This window comes from Gymnoscopelus braueri (assembly GCF_963280865.1).
Source record: "Gymnoscopelus braueri genome assembly, chromosome: 7".
In the NCBI taxonomy this organism is placed as follows: domain Eukaryota; kingdom Metazoa; phylum Chordata; class Actinopteri; order Myctophiformes; family Myctophidae; genus Gymnoscopelus; species Gymnoscopelus braueri.
In genome coordinates, this window is record NC_137608.1 from 51241456 (window position 1) to 51257620 (window position 16165).

A 16165-nucleotide genomic window follows, 5' to 3' on the forward strand; every position below is an offset into this window, starting at 1 on the left:
TTAGGGGCAAAAAGATTGAGAAGCACACTGTTCTCACCACAGTAAATGTGTTTCCACTGCAAGACAAAAAGCTCAATAATACTGATGACGCCTTGAAGGCCTGGTCACCTCTGGTTTTTAACCTGGTCACCTCTGGTTTTTAACCTGGTCACCTCTGGTTTTTAGCCTGGTCACCTCTGGTTTTTAGCCTGGTCACCTCTGGTTTTTAACTTGGTCACTGCTTCATAACGATATCCAAGCTTGCATAAAAGAAGGCGCTGCTCACCGACAGAGTTTACGGACAGCCCCCTCCCCCTCCCGGGAGCAGCTACTGGGAAGAGAGGCGGTGGACCCGGCGGCCTTCTAGCGGTGCGTCCGTCCTCTGTCGGAACAACAATGGGAGCAGCTACGCTACAGAGAACGCTTTGACACCGGGCGGCAGTGTGGGAGTGGATAGCGGTGGAAAATGTACTCTAATGTTTTACTTAAGTAAAAGTATCAATACCTCAATCTAGAAGTAACTCTGTTACAAGTAAAAGTCCGGAATTCAAAATTTACTTGAGTAAAAGTACAAAAGTATTGGTATCACAATTACTTGAAGTACCAAAAGTAAAAGTACTAAAATGTTTGAAAATAGCTGATCTACAAGCCCGATCTACAAGCTCACAACGCGTCGCGATGCGACGCGTTGTGAGCTTGTAGATCGGCTATTTTCAAATAGCTTAGGTATTAAAAAAAAGACCTAAAGTGGTTAATGTATGTTTTAAAATGTAATAATTTATACCTGCAAAGTGACTATTAACTAAAGTTTTCAAATCACTGTAATGGAGTAAAAGTACAATATTTGCCTCTGAGATGCAGTGGATTAGAAGTAAAAGTATTGAAAATTGGAAATACTCCAGTAAAGTAAAAGTACCAAAATTGTACTTGAGTGCAGTACTTGAGTAAATGTACTTAGTTACTTCACACCACTGGGAGTGGACTGGGAACTTTGTTTCCTCTGGTGGTCCAGCCTGGGACATACTGGTTGTTAGAGGGGGTTTCCACAACTTGGGATGCCCAGAAACGAGGCAGGAGGGCTGGCAGAGTGTTGTGCTGTCTCTGCTATGATTGACAGCCGCCATGTATGGAGGAGACGCTGCTGCTTGTGTCCATGGAGGGCTGGGTCACATGACATGCTTGTTGTATCATGAGGACATGTGACTTGATTTTGTGGATGTAAGCTTGCTGCACCTGTAATACTGTATTTGTGTCCTTGTATGCAATTTCCCTTGTGTGGACATAAAAAAACTCTCACTCTGTCTGTCTGTCTGTCTGTCTGTCTGTCTGTCTGTTTCAACTTTTAAATTACATCAGATTTAAAGTGTCCTTATTGACATGAGCAACACGTTGACATTACCAACAGAGTCAAATAAAACAAGCAATAAATAAATACATAATTATGTACAGTCTGGCAGGTTGTTGACATCAACATGTATCTCTAGTAACTGGTGATGTTTAGTAAAAGAATAATTCTGATTGGCTGCTGGGTGAATCAGGAAGTGAAATTGAAGTTTGGCTTTCGCACGCACGCACGCACGCAACGCACGCACGCACGCACGCACGCACGCACGCACACACACACACACACACACACACACACACACACACACACACACACACACACACACACACACACACACACACACACACACACACACACACACACACACACACACCTCTCATGTGACACTATATGATCACATGACCAATCTGTTTTTAAAGACATTAGATGGTTTCAGCAATCAGATGTAATGAAGCTTGGATTGATGCTTAATGAACATGAACAGCATTTTACCAGCAACGCTGAAAACACACACACACACACACACACACACACACACACACACACACACACACACACACACACACACACACACACACACACACACACACACACACACACCTCTGAAGTAACACTTTGATCACATGACATGATGGTTTCATCAGTGAGATGTAATGAGGCTTGGATTAGAGGAGCGTCTGTGAGTTCAGTTTACAGAGGTTCCCGGTTTGATTCCTGACTCCTCCTGGCTTCATGTTGAAGTGTCCTTGAGCAAGGCACTGAACCCCTAACTGCTTCTGATGAGCAGGTTGGAGGAAAGCCTCGTATTCATTCTAAAACTGAGCCCTGTTATCCGGTTTCGAAAAAAGGCAAAAAAAACAATTGTTTCCCGTTGGTGTCGCATTGTTTTGGTTCCCCACATAATGTGAATCAGTTTGTTTAGTCTCTCTTCAACAGAATCAGAATCATGTTTATTGTCACATCACAGGTTAAAGGTGTAAAGAAGTGGGTGAAATTGTTAAAATTTTTTCCAGCTCCATCGTTTTAGTTATTTTCAGAAAGAGAAAGAAAAGAAGACAGGGGGGGGGAGAGAATAAAGTATGAATTAAACAAGGATATTTACATACAGTGTGTACATGAGGAGACATAAGGTGCATAAGGTACAGCATGTACGTGACGAGACAGAAGGTGCATAAGGTACAGTATGTACATGAGGTTAGACATAAGGTGCATAAGGTACAGTATGTACATGAGGAGACATAAGGTGCATAGGCAGCAGCTATATACCATACATGATTATGTGCAATAATCATGACTGTCGTCTTCCAGAAACAGATGATGTAACATAATATCTTTAATCTGATTGGCTGATTCTTCTAAACTAGAGAACGAGTCCTCCTTCATTCTCTTTCAGAATCCAAAACTTCTCTTTCAGTAAACATCTGTTTATTCTGATCTGTCTATTCTCATCTGTTTATTCTCATCTGTTTATTCTCATCTATTAAATTCAGCTCAGTTTTGATCATTGATGATGAAGATTACAGCCACCCTCCTCATCCTCTCCTCTGTACTTCATGTCAAAGCGATCCCAGGAAGTAAGTACATTATATTTATGTTATTATATAATATATCCATTTATATATACTGTTATTATATAAAACCAAATATGAACAATGCACAGTACAAAAAAATGACATGCACACGGGCACGCACGCACGCACGCATGCACGCACGCACGCACGCACGCACACACAAACACAGACACAGACACAGACACAGACACAGACACAGACAGACAGACAGACAGACAGACAGACACTCCTTTTGCTACCTGTATATACAACATTGAATCTTGAATGTTGGTCCAAATACATAAACATTAATACAGATGTTAGGAACTGTTGTTGTGACATCATGAAATATGGAGAATATAATATAATACATCATGAAAATGAGGGTTTTGTGCAGAGGGAGGAGGAGGGGCCTATTATAGAACCCTGGGGATTCCAGAAACCTCACATCTCCATATTTCATCATGTAAGAGTGTTGCACTTATATGGTTGTACATGTTTTATACCTCTTTGTAACTGCTGCTATGTAAAATATACTATTTTAACTGTTAAATAAATGTTACACCGTGTGGGGTTTATTTTACTTATTTATTGGTAAAATAATTTACTTAAAGTAGGCTACCAGAAGTAGAAGTAGTCATTATGCAGAATGTCCTGTTTCACAAGTTATCGTCTAAAATGTATAGAAATCTTTGGCCAAAATATATATAGGGCTGAAGTGGGTAATGTATGTTTTGTAATAATAATAATATAATAATATAAATCTACAAAGTAACTAGTAACTAAAGTTGTCAAATAATTGAATAAGTAGTGGAGTAAAAGTACAATGTGTTGTCTCTGAGATGTAGTGGAGTAAAAGTATTGAAAATTGGAAATACTCCAGTAAAGTAAAAGTACCAAAATTGTACTGAAGTACAGTACTTGAGTAAATGTACTTAGTTACGACAGCGCCACGCTACTCGGCCGCTACGCCGGGTGGTCGCTCGGCGCAGCGCACGGTAAACGCTGATCAAGGACGACACGGAGACGTCGGGTCCTGACGAGCGGACGCTGCGGTGGGCGGGGCGTGTTGACGTCATCACACTAGAAATCTGACATGATTTGATACCTGGGTTGTTGTGACATCATGAAATAAAATTTTCCGTATGAATTACTTTCATAATAAAAAATAAAAAATACATTAAAACATTTGAATCTGTTTCAGTGTGAATAAAACGTTTGACAGGAAGCTACTTTTAATGTACAACCTTTCACTTCATATAAGAACCAAACATGATTCTTTAACATGATGATTATGTGTTATTGTTACTGTGAAGAAGTTTGTTGTTGAATTTAATTTCATCTTTGTTCGTTTTTCCAGTGTTCCATGAGCAGATTTCAGTCCTTGGCTGTTCAGACACAGTTAAAGACTCATATAAAGAGTGGATGTTTGCTCTGGATGGTGAAGTGATGGTGTATGCAGACTTCAACAAAGGGAAGGCGTGGAGCCTCAGCCTCCGTTTGTAGATCATATCAACTGGCCAGGAGCTTATGAAGGAGCTTTGAATAGACAGCAGTTCTGCAAATCCGAGCTGGACACCGTTCGCACTGCCTTGAAGAAACCACCAGTGAAAGGTACATGAATACTATGAACACAATAGTTATTAACTAAAACGGTTAAATATATACACACACACACGCACACACACACACACGCACGCACGCACGCACTCACACGCACACGCACGCACGCACACACACACTTTAATTTATTTATTTAGGATTTTCAATTAAAAGACATGAATCATGTCAAAATCCAAGATAATACGATTATACAAAAGTTACCATCAAAATAAAACATATCAAAATTAGGGCTCGGACTCGATTACAAAAAAATATCGAATTAAGAGGCTTTGTAATTAATTAATCGCATTTTAATCGTATATCAATATTTTACCTGAGAACAGTGAGAAGCATTTTTTTCAAATGGATTTTGGTACGTCTTTACTCAAGTACTGTACTTAAGTACAATTTTGAGGTATTTGTACTTTACGCAAGTATTTCCAATTTCTAATACTTTTACTTCTACTCCACTACATCTCAGAGGCAAATATTGTAGCCTACTTGTACTCGACTACAATTATTTGAAAACTCTAGTTACTAGTTACTTTGTAGATTTCGATTATTATTACAAGACATACAGTAACCACTTCAGCCCTATATGGCCATTTGAAAATAGCCGATCTACAAGCGTGACGCATTGTGAGCTTTTAGATCTGCTATTTTCAAAAGAATTGTATAGGCCTACATTTGAAAACTTGAAATGTGAGATTTTGTATAATGAGTACTTTTACTTTTGGTACTTGTACATTTTGATGCAAATACTTTGATACTTTTACTCAAGTATTTTGAATTCCGGACTTTTAATTGTAACAGAGTAGCCTATTTCTACATTGCAGTATTGATACTTTAAAACATTTGTGTACTTTTTCCACCACTGAAGGCTGGTAGAGTGTGTTGTTACTGTTGTTTTATGGTCGTTTAATTTATCAATTAATAAGACAGACAGACAGACAGACAGTCCTTGTTTACTCAGCCATGTGTAGTGGAACGCAGCGAGCTGGGATTGAGGCTCCCATTCGCCAGTCCAACGTGTTACCAGTCATGCCAAATGCCAATAGGGCTGAGCCCAATTGGCAGGTCTGTTGCACGCCGTTTCTGGCTAATTTGACTGTGGGGGCTACATGCTAGACAATTGGACACATAGAGAAACACAACTTAACTCGTAGCTCAATCTTGTTGTATTTAAGATATTCAATATACATTCAAAATATTTAAATGCCAGATTTCACATCCTGAACCTATTTTAGACTTTATGTAGTGACATATTTGGCCGATGGGGGGCAGTTAGCCTAGTGTTGATAATATACAGATGATAATAAAACGGAACATTAATGACATTTCTAATTGTCTATTTCCAGATGGATATGTGTTCTATGAGGCTACCCGCTGTGTGTTTAACTCCAGTGAGCTGAAGGACATACAGTTCATATACTCAAAGAATTTCGATGGTGATGAGTACCTCAGGTGGGACAGTAGAGTAGATCAGTGGGTTGGATACACTGAGCTTGGTGTGAAGAACGCAGAGCGCATGAATAAAAATCCTACAGAACTGGCTGTGAGGAGAGCACAACGAGAGGCATTCTGCAAACCCAGCATTGAGATCTACTACTCCAATGTTCTGAACAAGAGAGGTGAGCTGATCTCAGAGCAGCACTCAACACTCATCACCTCATAAACTATAACATGAAATCACATGATTCTATTCAGAGATGATTCATGGTGTTAATATTGATCTGATAATAATTATTACATATTTATTTATCTGCTGAGAAACATTTCAGATCCTCTTGATTTATACTGTATCCTAACAGGCTGTCACGCAGTGGAAATAGCAGATCTACAAGCTCACAACATGTGGTGTCACCATCGTACACAGAGTATAAATGAAACATATAGATCTAGGCTATGAGCGTTTTCACCTACAGTACATGTAATAACCTGCAGTGGTGTAAAGTAACTAAGTACATTTAGTCAAGTACTGTAGCCTACTTAAGTACAATTTTGAGGTACTTTTACTTTACTGGAGTATTTCCAATTGTCTATACTTTTACTTCTGCTCCACTACATCTCAGAGGCAAATATCATACTTTTACTCCACTACAATTATTTGAAAACTTTAGTTACTCGTTACTTTGCAGATATAAATGATTATATTATAAAGCATACATTAACCACTTATCCCTATTTTATACCACTATTTGAAAATAGCCGATCTACACAACGTGTCGCATTGTGATCTTGTAGATCTGCTATTTTCAAACATTTTAGTACTTTTACTTTTGGTACTTTAAGTACATTTTGATACCAATTCTTTTGTACTTTTACTCAAGTAAATTCTGAATTCCAGACTTTTACTTGTAACGGAGTACTTCTGCATTGCAGTAATATACTTTTACTCGAGTAAAACTTTTGAGTACTTTTTCCACCACTGTCACCTGCCTAAAACAGAGACACCAGGATTAATATTTTTTCTTTTTGTCTTTAAAAAGAACCAGGCAGGCTAAAACACACCTCTATACACTTCATTTCATCACCTTGATTTTATATTTTAATTATTGTCTTTACTAGTTTGTTTTGTATGTTTTTAATCACAATATTTTACAGGATATTGTTTTGTTTGTTTCTACTCTTATTCATTTGAGCAATTTTCATTAAATGATATTGCTTGGTTTATTGTTGCTTATGTAAAGCACTGTGTAACTGTGAATTATTTAATATGTTTAAATTACGTTTAATAAATGCATTCTACTTTGTAGAAAACTGTAGACTATTGTAGAATCTACAGTACTCTATGAAATGTTGTTCTCTGGTGGCCAAACACTGACACTTACAGTTACAATGAACAATGCAGGCATTTATCAGACGCTCTTAATCCAGAGAGATTCACAGTAAGCAAAGAAAACACAAGGTAATACATCAAATGCATAGAAATAGTAATCTAGGATCATAGGTAAACCAAGAACCTAGCATTAGTCTAAACAGTATAATATCAAACAAATAAATAATTGGATGCCAGGTGCCAGGTCTACAATGAATCACAATGGATGATATACAATTATTAATGATAATGACATTTTCCTGTGACAGTTATATAATAATAATAATAATAATAATAATAATAATAATAATAATAATAATAATAATAATAATAAGGGTAATAATAATAATAATAATAATAATAATAATAATAATAATAATAATAATAATGATCTTTTTTAGGAGTGGAGCCCAAAGTGAGACTGAAGTCAGAGACTCCCCCTCGTCGTGGTGAACACACTCACATGCTGAGGTGCAGCAGCTACGACTTCTATCCTAAAGTGATCCTGGTGACCTGGTGGATAGGTCAAGAACCTTTGACCTCTGGCCTCTCCTCTACCGATGAGCTGTCTGATGGAGACTGGTACTACCAGTACCACTCCTACCTGGAGTACACACCCAGGTACACACCTAACAGACACCTATACAGTACATAGAAATAAACACCTAATAGACACTTATATATACATTATTTTAAAAATAAAACAAGTGTCACTCACTTTCTGAAAATGGCCCATTAATTGGTAGGCTAATGTTAAGTCACACACACACACACACACACACACACACACACACACACACACACACACACACACACACACACACACACACACACACACACACACACACACACACACACACACACACACGATGCGTATCTCGTTACTAAGTTTCTTTTGCCTCTTGCCTTCCTATTTTTTCTGCAATGGGGAGGGAATAGTGGAATACACAATAAACACTAGAGCGGAGGAGAGCCCAGCAGGGCATTCAAGCTCCTACACAGAAATAGTCAAACAAAACGTTAATAAAGATCAACGGATCTCAACACACACACACACATTCCCAACGGAATGTGTGTGTGTGTCTGTGTGTATTACAGATCAGGAGAGAAGATCACATGCATGGTGGAACATCCCAGCCTGACCGCGCCTATCAAGATGGACTGGGGTCAGTTACTGTATTCTAGTGTAATCTAGTGTCTAAGTAGCAGATATACAAAGACCCCCCAGAAGCAAATATTGGAGTTAAAAATGTTGTTTAAAAAATATATTTAAATTATATTCAAAGATTTGCACAAATGTTCAAGATTTTTCAAAAATAGCAGATCTACAAGCTTGTAGCGTCCCAAGATACTTTCTGCACATTCCACAGCCTGGTTTATAATCATCATAGTAAAAGGTTGATTCATGTCTTCTAAAATCTATCATCATATCCTTTCTTTTGGATGTATTTAGCTCTAAGAAGGACATGTCACATCAGGTGACAAACTCCTCAAGGACTGGACCAATAGGGTTGGACTCATTATTACTGAACAGACTCACAATGACTGTGTCGTCTGTTTATTGTTTATTGTGTTTGGTTGTTGTAGCTTACTGTTAGATGACTCCATGTCAGAGTCTGTGAAGAACAAGGTGTTTTAATCTACTGTAATAATATGAGATATGATATGATATGATATGATATGATATGATATGATAATTGTATTGTCAGATGACTCCATGCCAGAGTCAGTGAAGAACAAGGTGGCCATGGGAGCATCAGGTCTGGTTCTGGGTCTGGTCTTGTTCCTGTCTGGATTCATCTACTTCCAGTGGAAGAAACGAGGTGATTATCATTTTAGTTTAATTAACATGTTTAATTAACATGTTTCATTAATTATTATACTACCAGTGGAAGAAATGAGGTCAGATCAGAAATGCAAACAAACTGTAAAGCCACAACCTAAACTTGTTTATATTGGTTTAGACAACCTAGTTAGAGGTCAAAGTGTGTTCTCTGTTGTCACATTTAGCTTTGATACATCAGTGTTACATTTAGTCCTAAATAAGAGTCAAATGTTCACATTAGTTCTGATGACTGAACCCTAATGTTGTTGTGTTGTTGTGTTGTTGTGTTATTGTGTGTACATTTATGCATTTTATGGAGAAATAAACACACAATACAGTACATAGGATTTATTTGTGTGTCTGTTTTAACTGTCTCTCTTTTTCTTCTTCTATCAGGTCGTATTCTGGTGCCGACAACCAATGAGAATCTTTAGACTCCTCCCACACACCCAGGTTCACTTCCTCTTTCTTTTTTTTATCATGTATGAAATTGTATAAAACTAGAAAACATACACAAAACAATGTGTAAGAAGTGAAACAACTAGCCTGGTAAACCATCCCGGTTTGTGTGAATTCACATTATCATGTGTCTTCTGCTTAATTTCTTATAATAATTAATCTAATAATCAAATTAGATAATCCAATGATGTGTTGTATCAGACAACACTGATGACAATGTGGTCAGATTGGGGGGGGGGGGTAGTTTGGACCATCATCAATGGGTATATACATTGAACACAACATTTCAGTTAACTGTACCCAATGATTCAGTACATTGAACAGAACATTTCAGTGAACTGTACCCAATGATTCAGTTCATTGAAAATACTGTTCATTCCATCACTAACAGGATCAAAGACAGAACCTTGTGGTTCAAAGGAGAGTGTTCTACCTGTAACAAGTTCTATTAGTATACTTTATAACTAATATCGATGAGACGGTCGTGTATCCTTTTAGGTAGCTTTATTGACAACCGGAATGACTCACAAGTATGAATGAATGGGTGTCTCACCTAATGTGTTCCCCCCGTAGCTACACACATTGGTTCCTATATATATCTCCACATCTCCCTCTTTTAGTGAAGTATAACATTTCTTTTTTTCAAACACTGTTCATTTCTTTTACTGTACTTACACAAACACAATTATTTTCTTTTACTTTAACTCAGGAGCGTACAGTATGAAATCAACTATTAAAGAATTCCTCAGAATAACATTTATGTTTCACACAATATAACTTTGCAAATGAATTACTTGTAGTGTCTATTCTCTTTTAAACAAACTACATATGATATGAATTAACTTAAATGTACTGTTCCTATCTAGGGGTCAGGTTAGACTGCCTGAGTCCCCAAAGCTGTGCAGGGATTATTCTGCCCTGTTTATCAGCAGCTTTCTATCTAAGACACAGGTTATTATAAGTCCATTCTGACTGGTCTTTTAATCATGCGCCCTGATCTAGTAACTTTAGAAGTCTCTGGAATGACCCTGATGTGGGATCGGTTTCTACGAAGACTTCCAGATGGCAGCTCGATGTTGTAGGACCTTGGTGTCTGGGCTGGACCTGTGATGGTCCCAGGCTGCTCGGTGTTCTTCACCCAGACTCTTTGTCCTGGTCTGAGCTCTTGTCTCGGCTGTGTGCGGTGTCTTTGATTGAAACAGGATGCTTGCTTCTCCTTCATCTGCTGATCCTTCTCTTTGAAAGACTGTAGGTCAGGCCACCTCGGCTCCAACTTCTCCTGACTGACGGGCAGGGGTGTCCTGATGTTTCGACCCATCAGCAGCTGTGCAGGAGATGCACCTTGTGCCAGGGGTGTGGCTCTGTAAGCCATGAGGGCCTTGTATGGATCCTCTCCCTTATTCAGGAGCGATTTCACTGTTCCCACAGCCCTTTCAGCCTCCGAATTACCTTGAGGATAACGGGGGCTACTGGTCACATGTCTGAAGTCGTACTCTCTGGCAAAGTCTGCAAACTCTGCTGCAGCAAACTGTGAACATTGTCAGTGACCAGAACCTCCGCGACCCCATGACGTGCAAAGATAGACTTTAATTTCTCCTTTACATGGGCTGAGGTAGTGGAAGTGAGGTGAGCTACTTCTATGTAGCGTGAGAAGTAGTCGACCACCACCAGGTACATAGCTGCATTCCACTGGAAAAGATCTGCTCCGACACGCTGCCACGGTCTGTCCGGCAACGGTGTCGTCAGCAGTGGTTCTGGGAAGTTATGAGCCTCCTTGGCACATATTGCACAGTTTCCCACTTTCTGCTTTATGTGTTTTGACAGACCTGGCCACCATATGGATTGTTGTGCTCTGGCGATACACTTTGTGATTCCCTGGTGACCTTCATGAACTTTGTTCAGCATCTCCTCTTGCATAGAGTCAGGGATGACAAGTCGTTCACCTTTCATCAGCAGTCCATCTGCAATAAGCAGATCCTGGCGATACTGCCAGTATGGCTGAAGCTCTGGTGGGAGAGCCTTTCTGTTAGGCCATCCAGTTTGCACCAGATTCTTTAATCTTTTGCAGATACTGTCTGCCTCTTGTGTGGCTCTGATCTGAGCCAGCCTCCCTTCTGACGCAGGTAGGTGCTCCACCACTTGGTTGACGTAAGCACCAACATCCTTCTCCAGCTGCGTTTCCTCCGCCGTCGGCGGCGCCTGGATCGGAGCCCTGGACAGTGCGTCTGCTGTAACCAGGTTCTTCCCTGGCACATGTTCGATTTTGTATGTGAAGCGAAGCAGTCGCAGTCTGAATCTCAGGATTCTAGGGGGCAAGTCATCAAGGGCTCTGCTGCCCAGCAGGGAAATGAGGGGTTTGTGGTCTGTCTGTATCAGAAAGTCCATCCCTATTAAATAGGATTGAAAGCGCTCACACGCCCAGGTCAGCGCCAGCGCCTCTTTTTCAATTTGTGCGTATCTACGCTCCGCATCTGTCATGCTGCGTGAGATGAAGGCGGCTGGACGCCATTCGCCTGACGGTTGCCTCTGAGACAGGACCCCTCCTAGTCCAAATGAGGAAGCGTCCGCTGCGACTTTTGTCACTCTGTTCGGGCAGTATTGTGCCAGGACAGCGGCTGAGCTGAGCTCCCGACGCAGCTCCTTGAACGCCCGCTGCTGCATGCTCCCCCACGCCCAGTCGCTGTCAGCTTTGAGCAGCTCCCTTATGGGCTGTGAGAGCTCTGCAATACGTGGCGAGAACTTCCCTACATAATTCACCATGCCCAAATATCTTCTAACACCAGCGATATCCGTGGGTGTGGGCATGTCCGTGATGGCTTTAATTTTACTTGGGTCTGCTTCTAGGCCCTGGGCACTGACGATGTGACCTAGGAACTTGACACGGTCCACAGCAAACTGGCATTTTTCATCATTGAGTGTCAGCCGTTCCTTCTGTAGTCTCTCCAACACTTTGCTCAGCCTGTGGTCATGTTGTTCACGCGATGACCCAAAGACAAGGATGTCATCTGCATGACACACTGTTCCTTCCAGTCCTGACAGCATCTGTGTCAGTCTCTTTTGAAAGTGCTCGGGTGCTGATGAAATCCCAAATGGCAATCTGTGAAAACAGTACCTCCCGAACAGTGTGATGAACGTTGTCAGGGGAACTGATTCTGGATGCAGTGGCACCTGCCAGAAGCCAGCTGTGGCGTCGAGTTTTGTAAACACTTTCGCTCCTGACAGCTTGGCGAGGGTTTCATCGACTGCCGGCAGAATGAGTCTTTCACGGCAGACGTATTGATTCAGGTGTGTCAGATCTACACAGATTCTGATCTTTCCGTTGGGCTTTGGTGCCACAACAATCCCTGCGCACCACTCTGTGGGCTCATCGATGGGAGCAATTACTCCCAGAGTCTCCATTCTCTGGATCTCCTCTTTGACTTTGTCTATTAAGGGTATAGGCACACGGCGGGGCAGTGACAATGCATAGGGCTTGGCATCGTCTGTTAGCTTAATTTTGTACATGCCCTGCAGGCATCCCAGGCCTGTGAAAACTTTGGGATACAGCCTTTTAATGTCAGCTGTCTGCTCCTGAATACTGTCAACCGTGTAGGCTAACTGCAGTGCTTCAATTGCTGGCAGGCCAAGTAGTGGGGTAGCTAATCTTTGTATGACAAACACTGGCTGTTCAGTTGTCTGCTCTTTGTATTTTATGATGCCATTGAACTGACCTCTCACTTGTAGAGCGTTGTCGCCCGGTCCCAGCAGTCTCTTTGTTGCAGTGGTGAGTGGGCCATGCTGCTTCTTTGAGTAGACTTTAGCTGGAATGGCTGTCACGTCCGCTCCTGTGTCCAGCTTAAAGGTGGTTTGTTGGCCATTCAACATCAGTGTCTTCTGCCATGTTTTTGACTGTCCACCTGCGGACACCTGTCCCAAGAAAACAGTCTCTACCTCCTGTTCCTGGATTTCATCCACGCTGCTTGGCTTTGTTTTACAGAGGGCTGCATAGTGGCCTTTCTTGTGGCATTTACGGCACTCTGCATCTCTTGCAGCACAGTTATTCAGGGAATGTGGTGGTGCTTTGCCGCATCGACCACAGCTCTTCTGCCCTTTTTCATAGTCATTTTGACCCTTGAAGTGGGCACTTTTCCCTGTTTGAGGTTGTTTTTGAAACTTTTTCTTGAACTTCATCATATCCACATTAGCTTCTCTCTGGTCTGGGCTATGTGTGTCACGTACAGTGGGCTGCTGTTTCTTAATCTCTTCGTGTTGCCTCATTTTTAGGACAGTTTTTGCCAGCGTTAACTCACTGTCCATCTGCAGACTCTCTGACAGGCCCTGGTGTCTTATGCCGACCACCAACCTGTCTCTGATCATGTCCTCTTGCAGTGCACCATATTGGCAGTGTTCTGCTAGTTTATAAACTGCAGAAATGAACGATTCAGCCGATTCACCTGGCTCTTGGCATCTTTTGTTAAATCTGCATCGTTCATAGATCACATTATGTTTGCAAACAAAATATTTATCAAAAGCTGCTTTTACTTTACTGTATTCCTTTTTGTCTGCATCACTCAAGCCCAGTGTGCACAGAATGTCATCAGCTTTATCACCCATGGTGTAAACTAATGAATTTACTTGATAGTCTTCATCCTTTTGGTCCAGTCCAGCAGCAACCCTGAACCTCTCAAACCTGCGGATCCAATTGGGCCAGCTTGGAAAGTCTGAGAAATCAAAGTTTTCTGGTGGACTTATGGAGAACAGGGAATCCATCATCTTCTCTCTGTGCTGTTTGGCTCTCTCTTTTTTTTTTTTTTTTTAACCTTTTTTTATTTATTTTTTTATAGATTTTTAAAACTTTTTTTTTTGCTCAAAAAAAAATCTTCTTCCAGGCAAGCAGGACCACGCGATGCCGACTTCAATAGCACTCAGTCTCTTTTTACCCAACTCGGTAGCTATCTGCTATACTACTACTACAGTTTCTAACTGCTAGTTAGCGTATTAGCTTAGCAACGCCGACCGGGACTTTCTATATAAACGTCCGTTTCTGCACTCAACAAACGTTCTTCTTAACGGCCTCCGATAATCACTGTGACGGGACTCGACACTTCTGACACCATGTAACAAGTTCTATTAGTATACTTTATAACTAATATCGATGAGACGGTCGTGTATCCTTTTAGGTAGCTTTATTGACAACCGGAATGACTCACAAGTATGAATGAATGGGTGTCTCACCTAATGTGTTCCCCCCCGTAGCTACACACATTGGTTCCTATATATATCTCCACACTACCAACTGAGCTGCCCTTCCTACTAAGATACACTATTGTCAAAGTATTGGTCAAATGTTGTTTGAATGGACTGAGTTGTTTCTACTTTGATGGTTACTGTAGTTGCAGGGAGGGTGCTGGGAGGTTAGGTTTTTAAGTAGTTTACTAATAACGTGTTCATGATCTATTAACTATTCATAGCATAGTTTTATAAATAATCATTAAATCATTAACCACTGACACACATTTAACAAGTTATAAATAACACATTAACTAATTATTTGGGAATGATTAATTTACTATTATAAGGGAAGGTTGTTCGAAAGTGTTAACACGTTCACACAGTTAATACATTCTGATTCTTATTGGTTTAATGTCTTTTCACAGAACACCTGGGTGTGTTTTCAGAGAAGCAGGGAGTCATTGCTGCCCCCTGGTGGAGAGAGGAGTAAATACATGTGTGTCCATTTCAGCTTTTAAATACTCATAACAGCAGCACAATGATGACATCATCAACCTTTTTCGCAATGTGTCCTTTAAACAATTTAAAATGCTAATTAGCTAGCCAAGGCTAACGATAATTAGTGTGCAGACTCTGTCTTTTCCCGGTGTTTCGACGTGGTTTTGAGGTGAGGTTAAGGTTAGGTTTATAAACATAGTTTCTGTGAGGTTAAAGGTCAGGATTTAGGGTTTTTATAATATTTCAGTTCTACACTATATTGAAACATTAAATAAATGATCACACACACAATCAGAGTTCTTCATAACATATATAATATTAATATCCATCTGAATGGAAGTCAGTCAGCAATGTTTGTTAAAAGGGTTTTATTATTTTATAATTGACCATAAGTCATTTATTATGTAATAATGTATTATGTGTGATAGTTAATGTTACGATCATTATGACATCACTGTTTCCCTATGATGGATGGACCTGATCCTCTAGGGTGTTCTGAGGTGATGGGTGGACCTGAACCCTCTAGGCTGGTTGTAATGAGATATGCTCCCCTGCTCATGATTACATATTGTAAATGATTACATATACATGATTACATATTCACCCCAGACCACCCTAGAAGGTCTAGGTCCACCCAAATTAAACAATGGTGGGCCACCACAGTCTACGAAATGAATGGGAAACACTGATGACATGCAATCATTTAAGTAATGATTTATATGTAATCATTATGTAATCATTTACAATATGTAATCATGTATATGTAATCCTTTACAATATCATGAGCAGGGGAGCAGATCTCATTACAATTTAGGAGGGAACCACTAACAAGGAATCTTCTCATCAATAATATCACCAACATTTGATTTTAAACTAAC

The 16165-nt window shown here is 40.3% G+C and overlaps 2 protein-coding genes across 3 annotated transcripts in view; both read left to right on the forward strand.

Moving 5' to 3' along the window:
• The window catches only part of LOC308087924 (H-2 class II histocompatibility antigen, E-S beta chain-like), a 224182-nt gene that overhangs the window by 13034 nt on the left and 194983 nt on the right, over nucleotides 1-16165 (forward strand). The window contains exons 4-8 of one of the 2 annotated variants that reach the window (XM_080432175.1): nucleotides 7696-7915; nucleotides 8393-8460; nucleotides 9004-9117; nucleotides 9516-9572; nucleotides 15215-15503. The exons of the other annotated variant lie outside the window; for it this stretch is intronic. Of the exons in view, the coding sequence (XP_080288301.1) occupies nucleotides 7696-7915; nucleotides 8393-8460; nucleotides 9004-9117; nucleotides 9516-9553 (440 nt within the window). The 3' untranslated portion in view covers nucleotides 9554-9572; nucleotides 15215-15503. The remainder of the gene's footprint in view (nucleotides 1-7695; nucleotides 7916-8392; nucleotides 8461-9003; nucleotides 9118-9515; nucleotides 9573-15214; nucleotides 15504-16165) is intronic. 2 annotated transcript variants of the gene reach the window in all.
• LOC308087919 (H-2 class II histocompatibility antigen, E-S beta chain-like) overlaps nucleotides 1486-16165 on the forward strand; it is a 662842-nt gene continuing 648162 nt past the window's right edge. Inside the window, exon 1 of the mRNA XM_080432167.1 lies at nucleotides 1486-1520. The gene's annotated coding sequence lies outside the window, so the exon portion shown is untranslated. The remainder of the gene's footprint in view (nucleotides 1521-16165) is intronic.